The sequence below is a fragment of the Dipodomys ordii genome, unplaced genomic scaffold (assembly GCF_000151885.1).
Source record: "Dipodomys ordii isolate 6190 unplaced genomic scaffold, Dord_2.0 Scaffold61, whole genome shotgun sequence".
Lineage (NCBI taxonomy): Eukaryota > Metazoa > Chordata > Mammalia > Rodentia > Heteromyidae > Dipodomys > Dipodomys ordii.
The window spans coordinates 2,642,701-2,662,019 of NW_012267277.1; the positions used below are offsets into that span (position 1 = coordinate 2,642,701).

Below are 19,319 nucleotides of genomic sequence, written 5' to 3' on the forward strand. Positions count from 1 at the left end.
GTGTGTGTGTGTGTGTGTGTGTGTGGTATTACAGTTGAACTCAGGACTTCACACAGGCTAGCCAAGTGCTCTTTCCACTTGAGTTATACTTTCAACTCTCTTTGCTATGGTTAGATTTAAAATAAGGTCTTGATTTTATGCAAGCTAGCTTGGACCCTGATCCTCCTATTTATACTTCCTGCTGTATCTGGGATGACAGGTACATACTACCAAACCTAGATGTTTTTTTCCCTATATCATTTATGACTTGCAAACAATATGATTTACTTTCAAAAATATTTTGTAATTTTGCTTGTTGCCACATAAATGCAAGCACCTGAGGGACACCAATCTTTGTTGCTTTTATTCATTAATTTATCTCAATAACTTAGAATAGTGCCTATGACATATAGTTATCCATAAAGCATTAATGGAAATAATGAGGCAATTAATGAATTAATGGTAGTCTACAGTTTTGTTTTCTAAAATGTTTATATGTTGAAAATACCTAACACCCAGATTTTAATTTTGTGCAGAAATGGCTATTCATACAAAGTAGCAGTTGCATTGTCTCTTTTTCTTGGATGGTTGGGAGCAGATCGATTTTATCTTGGATACCCTGCCTTGGGTAAGTGTGTTTCATCAAAAACAAATTAGTATGAAACTTGTAGTCTGTTAAATATATGTATTTGTGTGTGCTAGTCCTAGGGCTTGGACTCAGGGCCTGGGTGCTATCCCTGAGCTTTATTGCTCAAGGCTAGTGTTCTTGAGCCAAAGGTCTACTTCAGGCTTTTTATTGGTTAATTGGGGATAGGAGTCTCATGGACTTTTCTTTCTGGGCTGGCTTCAGACCTTGATCTTCAGCTCTCAGCCTCTTGAACAGCTACTATTATGGGCATGAGCCACTGGCACTAGCTTTAAACTTTTGATTTTGATTGTATAGCTAATAAACAGGAATTCTAAGGGGAAAAAATAATCTAGAATACATTTGAGGAACTGAATTTTGCAGTTTTACAATAAGATCAATATTTTCCTCATTATTTTTTTGTGGCATGACAATTTGCTTATTTAAATATTGAAATATATAGCTGATCATGTAATATATCATCAGTAAGTACTCTGGTGTTAAAAGATGTTCTGTTATTCTGGTATAGTAAGTTTACTTTTATGCCGGGTGCTGGTGGCTCACGCTTATAATCCTAGCTACTCAGGAGGCTGAGATCTGAGGATCGCAGTTCAAAGCCAGCCAGGCAGGAAAGGCTGTGAGACACCTATCTCCAATAAACCACCAGAAAACTGGAAGTGGCACTGTGGCTCAAGTGGTAGAGTGCCAGCTTTGAGCTGAAGAGCTGAGGGACAGCGCCCAGGACCATAGGTCAAGCCCCATGACCAATAACAACAGCAAAAAAAGTAAGCGTAATTTTGATACAATGAGTTGTTTCTTTTTTGGTTTGTTGTTCGTTGGTATGTGTACAGTGCTGAGGAAGCCAGAGTTGTAAGCATATTAGGCTAGCTAACTTACCCTGGTATACTCAGATTTAAAGATTTATGTCTCTAGGCATTTTCTCAAGAAATTTTATAACATTGCATTGACATTTTAAAAATAACTAATATTTACTAAGTGAATAAATTCATGATTTTATTTCATGTAATAAGTTAATAAACTTACTTGGGGTTTTCTTTATATATAAAGTTTTTGCATGTTTTTAGGTAAAAGATTTAGTTTTTATAAAGTATTTTTATATTCTTACTATAGAGTATGGTATACTCTATTTTTTGGTATACTCTATTATTTATTAGAAAATGGAAAAGTTTTGTTACATAAGAGTTTTATAATCATAAATAACTTCAGCTTCTTTTCTAGGTTTATTAAAGTTTTGCACTGTAGGATTTTGTGGAATTGGGAGCCTAATTGATTTTATTCTTATTTCAATGCAGGTAAGTTAGTTTCAATCTGAAATACAAATTAGTTGTACATTCAAAATTGAATTTATTGATCCTCTGCTGGTATGTGTGTGTGTATATGTGTGTGTGTGGTATTAGCTGGTATATGTGTATGTGTACATACACATACATACATACAAAATTTATTTCTGGTGCCAGTCCTGGGGATTGAACTCAGGGCCTGGGAGCTGTCCCTGAGCTTCATTTGCTCAAGGCTAGTGTTCTACCACTTGAGCTACAGCTCTGCTTCCAGGCTTTTGATAGTTCATTGGAGATAAGTGTATCACAGACTTTCCTGTCCAGGCTGGCTTCAAACCACGATCTTTAGATCTCCATCTCCTGAGTAGCTAGGATTACTAACTGGCATGAGCCACTTGGCCTCTACTGGTATATTTACAATTTTAGATATATTAGGAAGCAGATAGGAATGCTTGTTTTGGACTACCCTCTCTCCTTCCCTCCCTCCCACCCTCCCTTCCTACCTCCCACTTTCCCTCCCTCTCTCCCTTCCTTCCTTTCTTCCTTTCTTTGTGAATGTACAGGGCTTGAACTAAGAGCCCAGGCACTGTCTCTTACCTTTTTTTCCTTAGGGCTACTACTTGGGCTACAGCTCTACTTCTGGTTTTTTGTTAGTTAATTGTAAATAAGAGTTCCATGGACTTCCCTGCTTGAGCTGGCCTCAAAACTGTAATCTTCTGATCTTAGCCTCCTAAGTAGCTAGAATTATAGGTATGAGCCACAAGCACCTGTCCTTAGTTTTTATTTGGATGCTGATTTTAAGAGATCATATCAAAGTCATCTTTCCAACAAGCATTTCTCAAACTTATTTCTCTAAAAGATTAAGACAGCTACTGAAAAAGATTTCATGCTCAAATATGATTTGTAGATGTACATTGGACTGAGTTAGAGAGTTCTTTATTAAACTTTTCAGAATCTTTATAATGTGTATTGTGTTGTGTCTTTTAAGAAGCATTGCAGCAAATTCTCAACGTTCCTTTTTGTTTATTCTCAAACTTACTCAGACTTACTATTTATTAATTAGTTACTTTGTCAATTACAATAACTAGACATTGATGAGACATACAGATGAGCATTGTGGAGGCAAAAGCAGAATTTCCTTTTATGCTGCACAATCACTCTATGATATTCTACTGATTGTAAACTACAGAAACAAATCTAGCTAGATTACAGAGTTAAAAAGGAGCATATAGGTGTTCTGTAGAATGTCTAGGACTGGGACTGGCCTCGACCATGACCAAGTTCATTCAGATGATGTGACATTCATATGTATTTCTGCCTCACTTTCTCCTGCTATAGTGGGTATGAGGGCAGGCAGAGTTTGAGTAGTCCTATCGTGAGTACTTGAAAGTGCCACATGCTGTCTTCTGTTAAGTTACACTAAACTGGTTGTGGATAACTCTTAAGAATTTTAAAATTAAAGAAGATGATTTATAGAACAAATATTGCCAAACAGTACTTCAACAAGCATTTATGGATCACCTAATGTCTTCAGCAAGGGTGTCAGTATGCATTTAAATCATCATCTGCTTTGCCCTGCTTTCTCATCCAGTATTTCCACTCTGCAGTTCTGTTATCTTATGCTCTAAAAGAAAGTTGAAATCAAAGAGATTTTGGTACCATACTGTGAGGAGGAGGCAGCATATGGACCAATAAGATACCAGAATTAAGCAAGGAAAATATTTGGTTTTAAAGTTGGAATTTCCCTGCCTTTACTCATAAACATATGCCTAACCAAATATCCTGCCATTTCTAACTGTGGGACAGGCAAGCAGGCATGAAGAGGCTAAGGTACTTTGGCACGTATGCTTACAAATGGGTTTCTCATTTGAAATGAAGATCTAAGGAGTTTGATGTACTACTGCATTCTTTAAGTTAAGATATCCAGAAATTCAAAGGGTCTTTGCAAATAACCTACAGTTAATGTTTTTATTCTAGATTCCCTTTGATGACATTGTCTTTGTTGTATTGCTTTCGTTATAGCAAATTGTGGACCTGATTTGCTTCAGCTACTGCTTTCTGTTAACTTTCTATCTAACGTTTTCACAGTAAATTGTTCTTAAAGAGCTCTTGGAGTTGAGACTATCACATTAAGAAATCATTGAGATAGAATTAAACTGATTTCTGCAGTAGATTTCCACAAATAAGACATTTAATAGTATGGCAGGGTTAGCTGGACACTGGTGGCTCACAATCAGTTTGAGGCCAGCTGGGGCAGAAAAGTTTGTGACTCCTTCTTAACCCCCAGCTGAACTTACTGGTCCATGCCTGTCATGGCTACGTGGAAGTTTCGTGGGAGCCTAAGACTGTGATGATGGTGGTTTAGGGCCAACTCAATGAGAAAAAAAGTATGGCTCTATCTCCATGGAGGAAAGTTGGACATGGTTGTGTGGCCCTGTGACTCCATCGATGACCAGAAGCCTAAACTAGGCAGTGTGCATACCCGGGTGGGAAGCAAGACTATGTTAAAATAACCAGTGAAATGGCTGAACGTGTGGCCCAGTGATATCAAGCCTACCTAGGAAGCTGGAGGCCCAGAGTTCATAGCCCAGGACTGTCAGGAAAGAAAAAAGTTTGGCCACGTTAGACTGCTGTCAGCTTGAGGGAAAATAAATTAGTCTTCAGCTATAACCAAATATAATATGTTGTCTTATTCTACTATTATTATTATTTTGTGCCTATACTGGAGTTTGAACGCAGGTCCTGGGTACTATCTCTCAGCTTTTTTGCTGGTGCTCTACCACTTAAGCCACAGCTTCACTTCCCAGTTTTTTGTGAGTTAATTGGAGATAAGAGTCTCACAGGCTTTCCTGCCCAGGTTGGCACCATGGTCCTCAAGTTTCAGCTTCTTCTTCTTCTTTTTTTTTTCCAGTCATGGGGCTTGAACTCTGGGCTGGCCTGAGTGCTGTCTCTCAGCTCTTCAGCTCAAGGCTAGTGCTCTACCACTTGAGCCACAGCACCACTTCTGGCTTTTTCTATGTATGTGGTGCTGAGGAATTGAACCCTGGGCCTATGCATGCAAAGCAAGCACTCTACCACTGAGCCACCTTCCCAGCCCCAGAATCATTTTTTTAAATGAGGAGTGTTACATGGTAGTTTTCTTCAAACTCCATTTTTATAACCCCTTATTTTTTTTTAAAGTTTGTATCCTCTCCATATTTTTAAATTGACATTTACATTTTCCACCATAACTTTAAATGTAATATCAAATATTGACATATTTAAATAAAACTGTTATGTAAATCTTTAAATGTACTTGACAATATAAATACCCTAGAATTTAAAACATCATCCATTAAAAACACGAATAAACACAAACCATTATAATTTTGACGTAACTTTTTTTCTCCTTGTATTTTGTTTTCTATGCCCCTTCTTCCACCAGATTTTATTTCAGTCTTTTGTATTTTTATGCTTCAAAGCTTTCAATTAATCATTTTTGTTATTAAAATTAATGCTTTTCTATGATTTCAAGATTGAACTATCAGTTATTAATGAGACAGTTAATAGAAGCATTATTAATATGTTATAAATATGTTACTATGTCAAGCAAGTTATTTGTAAGTAAAAAGACTGGAGGTGTGGCTCTTTAGTGGTAAAGTGCCAGCTATGAGCAAAAATGCTGTGAGAATGGCAGGCCCTGATTTCAAGCTCCAGTACAGGCACTGAATGAATGAATTAAAAAAAAGAAGTAAAATGTTATTAGGAAATAGATCTTTTGAATAAAATGTGGCAGAACGTATTTTTGAGTGTTAAAGTTTAGGCTAGAATATAGCTCAGTGGCAAAGTGCTTGCCTAGCAAGTGCAACATCCTGAGTTGGATTTCCAGTACCAGTAAAGAAAAAAACAAACAATGCAGTTAAAAAAAACCAACAAAACAAAGCTAGAAGAGGTTTTCCTAAGTCCAAGATTTGAATTCTCCCAAGGCTTGGCACTTCAGAGGTTTTTAGATGCGAGGGAACTATGCCAGAGTAAGACTCAGGGTAGGCTCTGAATGTGAATGATAGGTCTCCTCTACTATATTTTAACAAGCTGGAAAAAGGACTGCAATGAGGGGAAGTGGGAAGCCAAACTAGCGTAACACCTTCACCATAGCCTGCAATCAGGCAGGTCATTTTACGGAGTTTTTGTGGCAATCCAGTATTTCAGAATTGATCATTATGAAACTCTGATCCACTTACAACCTGGCGTATCTTTGTTTATTGCTAAGGCCACAGTTTGAAGATTGCTACTTTAAAGGATGATTTGTAGCAATCCTAAGTAGATTGTCACAAGTGTGATTAAGTGAACAAGATGATCATAGTGAACATGTGTGAATTTTTGCTGTTGTTCTGTTTTTTCCTCTCATTGCAGGTGGTTCTGGCAGGGGTGAACGCTGCAGTTACACAGCATCATCTCCCATAGAGAGCCTCGTCTGGCCAATCATATCAAATTCTATTTCCTTGGATACAGCACTTTGTCTAGTAGTAGTCATAAAAAGCAAGCAAACCAATGAAAATCTTGCCCTGGAATTGGGGTATTAGCACTAGGGAAGGAAATTTTACTTTTTCTGTTGGGAGCTGCTTTAGTACATTCTAGTTACATAATCCACTCAGCTTTTTTTTCTTAAGTTGGATTTTTCTGGTACTGAAATAATCTTATTAATAATTGAGAAAAGAAAACTCAAAAGTACTGTGAATTATCTTTTGTAAAATGAATAATTTTGAAAATTTATCTCTTCTAGATTGTTGGACCTTCAGATGGAACTAGTTACATTATAGATTACTATGGAACCAGACTTACAAGACTGAGTATCACTAATGAAACATTTAGAAAAACACAGTTATATCCATAGATACTTTAATAAACAGTAAGTGATACATATATCTAATTGAATTAGAGCATATTACTCATATAAAAGAATTTGGGAACTAGGGGAAGTTTTGAGAATCCATTTGGGGATGTCAACTTCTCATTTTGCTTGTGGTGAAATACAGGTCTACTTATACATGATGTATGTAATTCTTTGTAAAGTATTTGGTTTTTAATTTTTCAACCTTATAACAAATAATGCTTTATTTTGTCCTGAAGTGAATTGTCAAGTACGCTTTAAAACATTATTTTTAATAAATTCTGCAAAGAAGTTATCATTGAGCACATCAGTTTATGAATACAATGCATCTTGACTGATGTTATACCATTCATCGTTCTTCCCCTGTAAAACATTTTTATGTTCATTATCCTTGCATTTTCAAATTAGGCTCTCTCTGCAATGAATATGGTTAACTACCAAGTTTGCAGCATAAAAATAACATGAAAGCAAAAGTCTTCTCATTAATCAATGGTTGTAATAAAAATATGTGTTACAAGCCGGGCACCGGTGGCTCACTCCTGTAATCCTAGCTACTCAGGAGGCTGAGATCTGAGGATCACGGTTCAAAGCCAGCTCAGGCAGAAAAGTCTGTGAGACTCTTATTTTCAATTAACCACTAGAAAATCGGAAGTGGCGCTGTGGCTCAAGCGGTAGAGCACTCGCCTTATGCTGAAGAGCACAGGGACAGCGCCCAAGCCCAGAGTTCAAGCCTCACGACGGACCAAAAAAAAAAGAAAGAAAAGACGTGCTACAGAATGTTCAATAGAGTGTGTAATTTCTGTCCATCTCCTGAGGATTAGCAAGATCTTGCTGTATAGCTCAGGCTGGGTTCAAACTTAAGGATTTCCTGTCTCTGCCTCCCTAGTGCTGGAATTACAGGAGTAGACTGGCACAATTGGCCATAATATGATTGTTAGCCTCTTTCTTTTTTCCTAAACATGAAAGTTGGTAGAACCAAAACCTTCAACTTCCTGTAAGCACTTACTCTAAAGTTTGACCTGACCTGAAAATTCTTGTTTTCAACATTAAACAGGTAATCCTGCTGAAGGAAGAGATATTATTAATCTTACTGCTTGAACTCTGGTTCTCCAGGACTTTGCTACTTGAGAGATTTTGTTTCAGTTACCATACATTAATATATTCTAATAAATAATCTTCCAATAATGGAAGATTTTTCTCAGAAGGATTTCCATAAGATGTCAGAAAAGCCATTTCTTGGTATAGTCAGATAGGATGCAGGACAATTTTTAGGTGATTGTTGAGTTTAAACTATCAGAGTGGTGTATAGGCCAAGAGAAAAAAGGTTAAATGTCTACACTACCTTCCTTGCTTTTGGATTTTCTGTTGACTATTTCAGAGATTGCTTCTAAAGTCAGGACTGAAGAGACAATTATTTTCTGTGTTGTAGTATATAAGTAGATTAGAAGATAAAATTTTGCCTATTAAATAGCTCTTCTTTATGATAGTAAAATGATGAGATACAGTCAGGTGCTGGTGGCTCATGCTATAATCCTAGCTACTCAGAAGGCCAAAATCTGAGAGTCACAGTTCAAAGCCAGCGAGCCAGACAACCCCTGAGACTCTTATCTCTAATGAAACAGCTAAAAGCTGGAACTGGAGGCTTGGTTCAAGTTATAGAGCACCTGCTTGGAATGAAAAAGTTGAGGGGGGAGGGGGAAAAAGTTGAGGGACAGCACAAAGCCCTGAATTCAAGCCCCAGCCAGCATTTAAAAAAAAAAAAAGTTATGCAATATGCCTGTTGTCAGGATACTGAGTAGTGACAGTTCCTGAAAAATGTGACACTAAAAATTTTTTTCTTACAAACTTCAAGAATTATTGAGGCATTTTGTTTGGCTTTGCTTTTATGAAATAGTCTTGCTATGTAGCTCAGGCTGGACTTAAATTCTCCATCTTTCTGTGTTTGCCTCCTGAGTAGAATTTTTGAGTTACATAGTTGAAAAGAAGCTTAGAGACCCATCTGCCTCTTTTTATCATAAAGTAGACCTAAGGAAGTTTAGAGCAAGATACCCAAGTAAAGGAGAACTGAAATGAATCGAGCTCTTCTGTAATATCCTGTGACCTACCCAAGCCGCCACTTTGTTTTGTTTCAAACATCTTCATTTTAGAAATGATCTCTCCTACTTTATAAGAAGGATGATGTAGTTTTACATATCTCTATTCATACTATAAACTTGGCTCTTTCAAAAGTGTATGTATTGTTAAATCATGAAGTGTAAAAATTAAGCAAGTGTGCAATTTCTCTGTAACCTGTTATGTAAACATTTAATTAGGATTTCTGGCTCATATTTGAAATTTAAAACTTGAAGAGCCATTGTGGAAACTGATATCTGCCTTGCCATTCTCATAATCTCCAAGAATGAGAAAAAAGTGTCTTGAGTTAATAAAATGTTAAAATGTGCCTCTGGATCTGGGAATGTAGCACAGTGGCAGAGTGCTTGTCTAGATTGCAAAGGCCCTGGGTTCCATCTCCAGTGTTGCTAATTTAAAAAGAAAAGAAATTTTTAAAAAGTGAACCCGTAATAACCTTTAGGGGATTCTTTCAAAGTAATTGTGTTTTAACATATTTTTTTTTCTTTTTAGGAGTCGAGCCTCCTTGATTTTAACAGAGAATACCCAGTATGTGGATTTCCAGATATTCCTTTTTCTTCGTCAAACACCACTTGATGGGTTCCATCTGATCATTTTTTTTTCATGTCATCATTTTTGATCTAGTTAAATGTATAGTCTCTGGGCACTAGTAGCTCACACCTGTAATCCTAACTACTTAGGAGGCTGAGATCTGGAGGATTGTGATTCAAGAACAGCTTGGGCAGACAAATCCTCAAAACTCAATCTCCAGTTAACACGCAAAAAAACCACACTGGAGGCATGGCTCAAGTGGTAGAATGCTAGCTAAGTGAGCACAAGGCCCTGAGTTCAAACCTTGGTACCACCAAAAAAGAAGTGTATTATTCTTGGATTTATTTAATAATTCTTTGTTTGTAAGCTGTATAATATTCTTTCTGAGGCTTCTATCTCTATGAGACAGATAGCTCTTTATTCTAATATTGTTTAATGTCTCTTATAAAGGCAAGTTGCCACTTGTCATTTTTTCTCTTATGAAAAATAAAGGCATAACTTATTAACATTTTTAGTGCTTTATTTTTTACAAAACAAACCATGTTGATGTTTGTAAGCAGTTAAGCAATGATGTGACCAGAAACCATTCATACTGATGGGGCTGTGGTCTTGTGTGTGGCATCCCAGCCTTCCTGTGATTCTGTCACTTCCCTATGTCTTCGCTGGGGTTCCTGGGAGCTAAAGGTCATCAGGAGTTTGGGAGCCTTGAGGCAGCGTGGATGTTTGTGTCCTCTGAGAAGTGACTTGTAGAGTGATGAACTTGCTGTGGAAGACCAGCTGTTGACTCCAGATGTCCCTACAGACAAGATGGGAACGTCAGATAGATGACTAAGATCTGCCATCTGCGAGGGCCACGAGGCAGACCAGCACAGGAGCCTCAAGTGACGCAGGAAGGCCTGAGGAAACAGCACCTACCTGTATGTCAGCACTTGGTTCTCTCACTGTGTAGGAGGGATTTAAGAAGATAAAAACACGTAACGTGCTGTGTCCCTGTATTTATTCTGCCATTTAGCAATAGGCATATAGGTATATATGTAAATACACATATATATTTTATTTTTTATATATTTATTTTTTGTGGGTCTTGGGGCCTGAACTCTGGGATTGGGTGCTGTCCCTCAGCTCTTCAGCTTCAGCTGAAGGCTAGCACTCTGCCACTTGAGCCACAGCATCACTTCTGGCTTTTTCTGCTTATGTGGTGCTGAGGAATCAAACCCAGGGCCTCACGCATGCAAGGCAAGTGATCTACCACGGAGCCACCTTCCCAGCCCAAGTAATAGGCATATATATTACTTTTAAAATAACAGGGTCCTGAAGAGTAAAAACTTTTCCCCCAAACAAGTATACACAGTTAGCTTCATAACCTGTTTAGTCATTCAGTCATAGTTTCTCCAGTTGGTGGGAGATTCTCTTTTCCTTTTCCTTTTCTTTTTTTGGTGCTGGACTTAGAGCTTGAACTCAGGGCCTGAGCTTTTGTGTTCAAGGCTAACACTATACCACTTAAGCCACAGCTCCACTTATGGCTTTTTTTTTTTTTTTTTTGTCAAAGAATTGGTTTTTAGTTGGAGAGTCTCACAGACATTCCTGCCCTGGCTGGCTTTGAACTGTCCTCAGATCTCAGCCTACTAAGTAGATAAGATTACAGGAGTGAGCCACTAGTGCCCAGCACTATTTCCAAATAGATATGTAGTGAATTCAGGTTGACTTGGAATATATCCCAGAAGATCACTGAGTTGTTTGGCCATTCTGTATTGAGTGTGTGCCCCGTGGAAAAATGCTGTTTCTAATTAGGAGTGTAGTGGTTAAATAAATACAGAAATCTAATTTTTGGGGGGCTGGGAGCGTGGCTTAACTGATCGAGTGCCTGCCTAAGTTGAAACCTTAGTCTTCTAAGGAAAAAAAAAATTACATTTTAAAATTTTTTTCAAGTTCAGCTCATTTAGTTTCTAGTCCTTTCCAGTTCCTTTAGGTTGAGGACAGTGCTTTGAAAATTCTTTTAGGATCACCTGAGCCTAGATTTTAAAAGACCTAAGCCTCCACAGTCACATAAGTTCAATTATGTAAAAAGTAAGTACAGCCAAATCTTGAAAAATACCTTGATTTATGCAGAATGGTTGTGCTAATTAACCTGGCCAAGTGGGAAAGAGTGTTGGAAAGCAGGTGCTTCTCAGTGTTTATTCAAGTAAGCCTTACTCCATGTGAGTTGTTGATGATCCCTTCACAGTATATTATTATTAAGCCTTTAGACTTTTTTTTTTTGTCGGTCATGGGTCTTGAACTCTTGGCCTGAGCGCTGTCCCTCAGCTCTTCAGCAAAAGTCTGGCTCACTACCACTTGAGCCACAGCGCCACTTCTGGTTTTCTGGTGGTTTATTGGAGATGAGTCTCATGGACTTTCCTGCCCGGGCTGGCTTTGAACTGTGATCCTCAGATCTCAGCCTCCTGAGTAGCTAGGATTACAGGTGTGAGCCACCAGTGCCTGTCTAGACTTTATTTTTCTATAACTTCCTAACTTTACATGACATGGACTTTTTTTTGGGGGGGGGGAGTGGTTAGTAGTGAGGCTTGAACTGAGGACCTGAGCACTGTCCCTGAACTCTTTTAATCAAGGCTATTGCTCTGCCACTTTGAACCACAGCTCCACTTTCTTTTTGAGTGGTTAATTGGAGATAAGAGTCTCATAGGGACTTTACTGCTCAGGCTGGCTTTGAATTGTGATCCTAAATTCTCAGTCTCCTGCGTAGCTAGGATTACAGGCAGGAGCCACTGGTGTCTGGATGACAAGGACACTTCTAATCAGCTTAATTCTCTGTCATCTAATACATGTAATTTTAAAACATTTCTTCTGTTTTATTTATTGTTACTATAAAGGTGTTGTACAGAAGGGTTACAGTTACATGTCAGGTAATGAGTACATTTCTTTTTGGACAGTGTCACCCCTTCCCTTGCTCTAAGTTTTCTCCTCCCATGCCCACCCACAAGTTGTATAGTTCATTTTCACAGTGTCCAGTGAGTACCACTGTTGCAACTTTTGTCCTTCCATTTCTATGTCTTCCCCCTTACCCTACCAAAGATAGATATGACCCAACAATACAAAAAGAAGACAAAAACAGCAACAAAAAAGATGCCTCATTTCCTGAAGTTCATTTTAATAAATATTTTATATGGTCAGATGCACTGTTTTTTGTTTGTTTGTTTTGTCGGTCTTGGGGCTTGAACTCTGGGCCTGGACACTGTCCCTCAGCTCTTCAGCTCAAGGCTAGTGCTCTACCACTTGAGCCACAGCTCCACTTTAGTTTTTCTAGTGGTTTATTGGAGATGAGAGTCTCAAGGACTTTCCTGCCTGGGCTGGCTTTGAACCGTGATTCTCAGACCTCGACCTCCTGAGTAGCTAGGATTACAGGTGGGAGCCACCGACGCCCAGCTGATGCATTTCATTTCTATTTAAGTTTTCTCAGTTTTTTTGTTCCTTTTGTGGGCACTGTTTCATTATAGATGTTTATTAGTAGCTATCTACATATTTATTAGTAGCCATTCATACACATATATGTATATGATTATATGTTAAAGTCTATTAAATGTTGTATAGGTTAACTCTGCTTTAGAGCAGTGCTAGAATTGTGAGTTGGATTAGCTCAGTCATCTCGTAGGATATTGCTAAACCCTAGGGCAACAGGGATTATTTCTTTCAGATCAAGCCCAGTACCATTTACAAATGATAGTACTTAATCTAGTTAGAAAGGATTTGATACAGGTCCTGGGGCTTGAACTCAGGTTTGGATGTTGTCCCTGACATTTTTTTGCTCAAGGTTAGTGATCTACCAGTTGAACCATAGCTCCCCTCCCCTCCCCTTTTTTTGGTGATTAATTGGAGATAAGAGGTTTATGGACTTTCTTTCACAGGCTGGCTTCCAGCTGTGATTCTTGGATCTCGGCCTCCTGAGTTGCTAGCCTGAGGTGGTTTTCAGCTTCTCTATAATACCTGAGCCTACATAATTTACAAAAAGCACAAGGGCACCACCCCTGTCACAGGGCCCACTCTCATAACCCTTACATCCTAAAGACCTCATTCAAGTATCACTGTGTGAGTCTGGGGATTAAATTTCCAACCCATGAACTTTTGGGGATGGGCACATTAAAACCATAGCTCTATATTAAATTAAGCAGCATTTTAATACATTAAAAGTCTGTCTATGGCTTAGCATTTGTTTATGGTCCACTGAAATCATACATAGTAACTTGGAGGTGTCTCCTCCTCTCTTTCTTTGTGTGTGTGAGCTGTCTCTGAGCTTTTTCACTCAAGGGTAGTGCTCAGAAAACTACTTCTGGGCCGGGAGAGAAAGGGGGGATCATGGAGGGCAGGGATGCTAAGGGGAAACAAAGGAGGAGGCAACAATGCTTGATAAGAAATGTACTCATTGGTCTGGGAAGTTGGCTCAGTGGTAGAGCGCTTGCCTTGCATGCCTGAGGCCCTGGGTTCGATTCCTCAGCACCGCATAAGCAAAAAGAAAAAAGCCGGAAGTGGTGCTGTGGCTCAAGTGGTAGAGTGCTAGCCTTGAGCTGAAGAGCTGAGGGATAGCACTCAGGCCCAGAGTTCAGGCTCCACGACTGGACCCCCCCCCCCAAAAAAAAAGAAATGTACTCATTACCTTGCTCATGTAATTGTAACTCCTCTGTACAGTATTTCCACACACACACACACACACACACACAACAATACAAAAAAAGAGAGTGGTTTTCTGGGGGTTAATTGGAGATCAGTCTCATGACCTTTCCTGCCAGGGCTGGCTTTGACTTGTAATCCTCAGATCTCAGTCTCCTGAGTAGCTACAATTACAGGTGTGAGCCACCCACACTGGGCTACTTCTGGCTTGTTGATGTTTAATTGGAGATAAGCTTCTCCAGGGCTAGCTTTTGAGATCCTCAGATCTCAGCCTCCTGAGTAGTTGGGATTATAGGCTAGAGCCACCGATGCCTGGCTATTCCTCTTTATTTTAAGATATTTGAAATTCTTAAGACTAGCTTAAGTAGTATAGTGATTGCAAAAACAAATCTGACATCAAGAAACCCATTAGAGCAAATTAGCTCTAAAAAGTACAGATCTAAGATTCTAATTCATCTTTCTCTTTCAAACATGGAGGTATTCCCCAGGATGCTGGCTGCTCCTTTCTATGCTCTCATTAAATCATTACCACTTATGCTTTTTTTTTTTATTTACAGAGTTGGTAGAAGCCTCACAGAAATTTTAAGATAGCACCAGAAAGTGCAAAGAAAATAAACCTCATTCCACAGTCCATAAATGTTTTATCTGGGGCTGGGAAGTTGGCTCAGTGGTAGAGCGCTTGCCTTGCATGCATGAGGCCCTGGGTTTGATTCCTCAGCACCACATAAGAAAAAAGCCGGAAGTGGCACTGTGGTTCAAGTGGTAGAGCACTAGCCTTGAGCTGAAGAGCTGAGGTTCAGTGCCCAGGCCCAGAGTTCAGGCCCATGACTGGACCCCCCCCAAAAAAAACGTTTTATCCACTCTCACAATTCTCAGATCTCAGCCTCCTGAGTAACTAAGATTGTAGGTGTGAGCCATCACTGCCCAGCTAGATTTTTTAAAAAATTATTGTTATAAAGGTGATGTACAGAGGGATTGCAGTTACATAAATCAAGTAATGAATATATTCCAATGTATGTACATTGCTCTTCACAAAATGAGACATAATGCATGCTGTTTTTTGCCTGTTTCATGTTTCGTAAAGATTTTTTTATGTCAATAATACACTTTTACACAATTCTTTATCATGGCTACAGAGTATTCTACGTCTAAGCCAATTTACCGTGCAATCTCATATTCTTTAGAAGATGTTGTTACAGCAATGACAAACATTTCTAGTTGGTCATTCTTAGAGTAATTATAAAGTTTATTTATTTACTTATTTGTTGGCTGTGGGGCTTGAACTCAGGGCCTGGCCACTGTCCCTGAGCTTTTTTGCTCAAGGCTAGTGCTCTATCACTTCTGGTTTTCTGGTGGTTAATTGGAGATATGGTTTCACAGACTTACCTGCTCAGGCTGGCTTTGAACAGCAATTCTCAGATCACAGCCTCCTGAATAGCTAGGATTATAGGCATGAGCCAGCAGTGCCCAGCTAAAATTCTTTTTCAACTTGTTGTTATAAAGGTGATGTACAGAGGGGTTACAGTTACATAAGTGAGGTAATGAATATATTTCCTTTTGGACAACTTTACCCCTTCCCTTGCTCTCTCCAGTTTTCCCTCCTATCCCCACCCACAAATTGTAAAGTTCATTTTCAACATAGTATCTAGTGAGTACCACTGCTGCAGCTGTTCACTCTCTCCATTTCTGTGCCTCCTGTTACCCTCCCAAAGACAGATAAACGAACAAACAGAACAGAAAAGAAAAAAAAACAGCAAAAAACCCCTCTTGTTTTCATTTCTTGGAGTTCATTTCGATAAATATTATTTTGTATGATCAGAGGAATGTAGGCATTGTGGCTTTTAGAGTAAAGTTGTTGTTGTTTTTTTTTAATGTATGTGTGGCTCCAGTTACCTAAGGTAACAAAGGAATAAAATCAAACGTCCCAGACTCTAACTCAGAGCAACTCCCCAGTCATGTTGGTGCAGAGTAACCATAGACAAAGCACTCTAGGACCTGAGCCTAGGCCACTGCTATGTTAGTGTTCATCACTGTTCCTAGGAACAGACCAGCACAGCAGCTGGACAAAAGGTACTGGTTGTGGGTACTAGGAGTGGGGTAGGAGCAAATTAGCTTGGACCAGAATCTCATATAGTTGACTATTCTCCAGTTGCTCTCAAGAAAACTTCAAGACAAGGAAAGGCATTTCAAGGAGTAGGAAGAGCTTTCATTTTCTGAGAGAGGTGGGTACATTTTGAAAATTAATAAAAGATTTTTATTTTTTTGTGATAATAGAGATAAAACCCATGGCTAGGTACCTTGCATGTGTACCAAGCACTTCACTGCAGAGCTATATCCCTAACCCCGGTGTAAAAGAATTCTCAACCATACTGGATACCCAATTGGGATTTGGAATGCCACATTGATAGCTGAGCTAAGAAATGTGTTAAGAGTTACCCATTTCTTGTATCTCCTTAGTAGAGACTCCTTATGGACAGTGGACTTTGCTTCATGTGATACACAAGTGGGCTCTGAAACTTATCATGACTGTGAAAGTTTGCTTATTTAAAGAAAAGTTAATGAGATTTTGTGATAATTGGTTTGGAATCCATTTACAATAGAATAGAGAATTGTTTTAATGGGTATAAGGTTATTCCAATTGTAAAAGGGAAAATATTTAGAAAAAATTGCAGCCATATTTTTCCATGAAAAAGCTTTGTGTTTTAGGGTCATATGTTGATTTTGTTAACATTTAATTTCTGTACTCTGAAGCAGAAAATTTCACAATGTACTTCAATTATTTAATGAAATAAAAATACTAAATTTGAAAAGTTACTAATTTCTGTATCATATCTTAGTTAATGTAGAAAGCTTTCAAAGCTAACTTTGGTCAGATGGAAGGCCATAGCTTTACTTTCCTAGAAAAATCGACATTTTTTTTTTGTTGTTAGTCATGGGGCTTAAACTCAGGGCCTGGGCTCTGTCCCTGAGTTTTTTTGCTCAAGGTTAGTGCTCTACCACTTTGAGCCACAGCACCACTTCTGGTTTTCTGGTGGTTAATTGGAGATAAGAGTCTCACCCAGACATTCCTGCCTGGGCTGCCTTTGAACTGTGATCTTCGGATCTCAGCTTCCTGAGTAGCTAGAATTACAGGCAATAGCCACTGGTGCCCAGCTGAAAAATCAACATTTTAAAGAAGAATACTTGTAAAAACATTAAGGCAAACAGGTTTTTAAAAGTGTTAACTTATTAAAAATGGTTCTTTCTGGGTACCAATGGCTAATTTTGAGCCATTTGAGGCCAGCCAGGCAGAAAAGTCTACTAGACTCTGTATCCAGAATGACTGGCAAAAAGCATGGCTGGAAGCATGACTTAAGTGATAAGCCACTAGTTGAGCAAGCAAGCCAAGACAGCTCAAAGCCCAAATTCAAACCCCAGTACTATTTTTTTTTAAAAAGTTGCTCTCATATATTTTAAGTAATTGAATCCTCATTCCCAAAGCCTCTTCCTAAACAGTCATTCTCCTTCCTTTATGGTTAGTCCTACAGAAGTTGAAGAAGTTGCTGATAGTTATTAAGTAAAGCAAGTTTTGAAGCCAGTATTTATACTATCAACCTGGAATTCTATAGTTTTTAAATCTATTTTTAATCTTCTTATGTTGTATAAGGGAGTTACAATTTAATATGTCCACTATATTTCCAGTGCATCTTGAGCAAATGAAAGTATGTATTTTTTGTGTGTATGTGCTGATCCTGAGGTTTGAACTCAGGGCTTGGGTGCTGTTCCTGAGCTTTTATACTCAAGGCTAACAATTACCACTTGTGGCACAGCTTCAGTTTTGGCTTTTTTTTGGTAATTAATTGGAGATAAGAATCTCACAGGCCTTCCTGCTCCAGCTGGCTTTGAACTACAATCCTCAGAGCTCAGCCTCCCCAATGACCATGTGTATTTTGAGAAAATTCTGCTATCCTACCTGCAATATGATCATTACATCTCTTTAATTTACTGAAGTATACCCACTAGTGATTTTCAAATTAGACTTTTCAATGCTGGTGATAGAACCCAAATCAATGATGTCACTATTACGTGTGTATATATGTTGCGCCAGTACTGGGGGTTTGAACTCAGGGCCTTGTGCTCTCACTTGGCTTTTTTGCTCCAGGCTGACCCTCCACCACTTGAGCCACAGCTCCACTTCCAGCACATACTTCCTGAATAGACAGAATTATGGGAAGGAGCAGATGGAATCTACCTAGAATATGTTAGAGATTCTTCCACTTGCAATATAGTAAGATTATGCCCTCAATAACAGGACTCAAAAGCTCCCTATTTTTAACAGGAGGAAGGTAAAGTGCCTTCTTTGCATATTGCATACTTTCCCTTATTTGCAGCTTCTCACTGTAGTAAGATCCCCAAAAGCCTCACTCTCCTCAAGAATCGCTTCCCTCCTTTTAAGACTCCTTAGGTAAAGGAAGGCTGGAATGCTGCAGATCTTCTTGCTGCTTTTTAATCTCAAATTCTCTGGAGATATTTATCTAATAAACTTAGGAATGTTGCTGTGAGACAGCTGATTAGTCTACTCTCAGACTAAATTATGGTTAATTGCAAGCAATCACTATGCATACAATCCAGTGTTGCTTTTAACCTGCCAATGCTATCAGAATATGCCAAGCATGTAGAGATTAAAACTTGAAAAATGATCAGGGTTAGAGCTATTTGGACTATATATGCTAAAGAAAAACGTTGTTTTACCAGAACTCTTTAGAAAGTGGTGTTTGGACCCTTTAATCATGTGAACTAATTTTCTATTTAAGGAGGGTGTGAGTATCAAGGCTCAAGGCCCAATGTTTGATTTTCAGAACAAGCGTGATGTTTGGTTAAATATATGCATGGATTATGAAATCCATTTCTTATTACAACATGGAAACCCGAGGAAGAATGTGTGTTGTCTATGTCCCCTGATCTGAGAACTGTAGGAGCGCAGTGATTGAGACTGCTTTTAGTGGGTATTGTAAGCTTTTAAAAGGGTTTCAGAAATACACCACTTTGTTGTTTCTCAGTTTTCAACTGTTCATTGATCTAAATTCCCCATTGGCCTCCCACCATGCTTCAGACATGCTGGCAGGGTTTTTCCCTAAGGTTTTTGTACTTTCTCTTCCCCTAGCTGGAGCGCCTCTCCTGGGCTTCTGGCTGGTTCTCCTGCACTCTGGCTGGAGTCTGCTCAGGTATTCTCCCCCACCGTTCT

At 38.8% G+C, this 19,319-nt stretch overlaps 1 protein-coding gene across 1 annotated transcript in view; it reads left to right on the top strand.

The window, feature by feature from the left end:
- Positions 1-9,617, top strand: part of Tm2d1 (TM2 domain containing 1) — a 22,340-nt gene extending 12,723 nt beyond the window's left edge. Inside the window, exons 4-7 of the mRNA XM_013022252.1 lie at positions 516-607; positions 1,844-1,917; positions 6,665-6,790; positions 9,395-9,617. Coding sequence (XP_012877706.1) covers positions 516-607; positions 1,844-1,917; positions 6,665-6,775 — 277 coding nt within the window. The 3' untranslated portion in view covers positions 6,776-6,790; positions 9,395-9,617. The remainder of the gene's footprint in view (positions 1-515; positions 608-1,843; positions 1,918-6,664; positions 6,791-9,394) is intronic.
- The last annotated feature ends 9,702 nt before the right edge of the window (positions 9,618-19,319 follow it).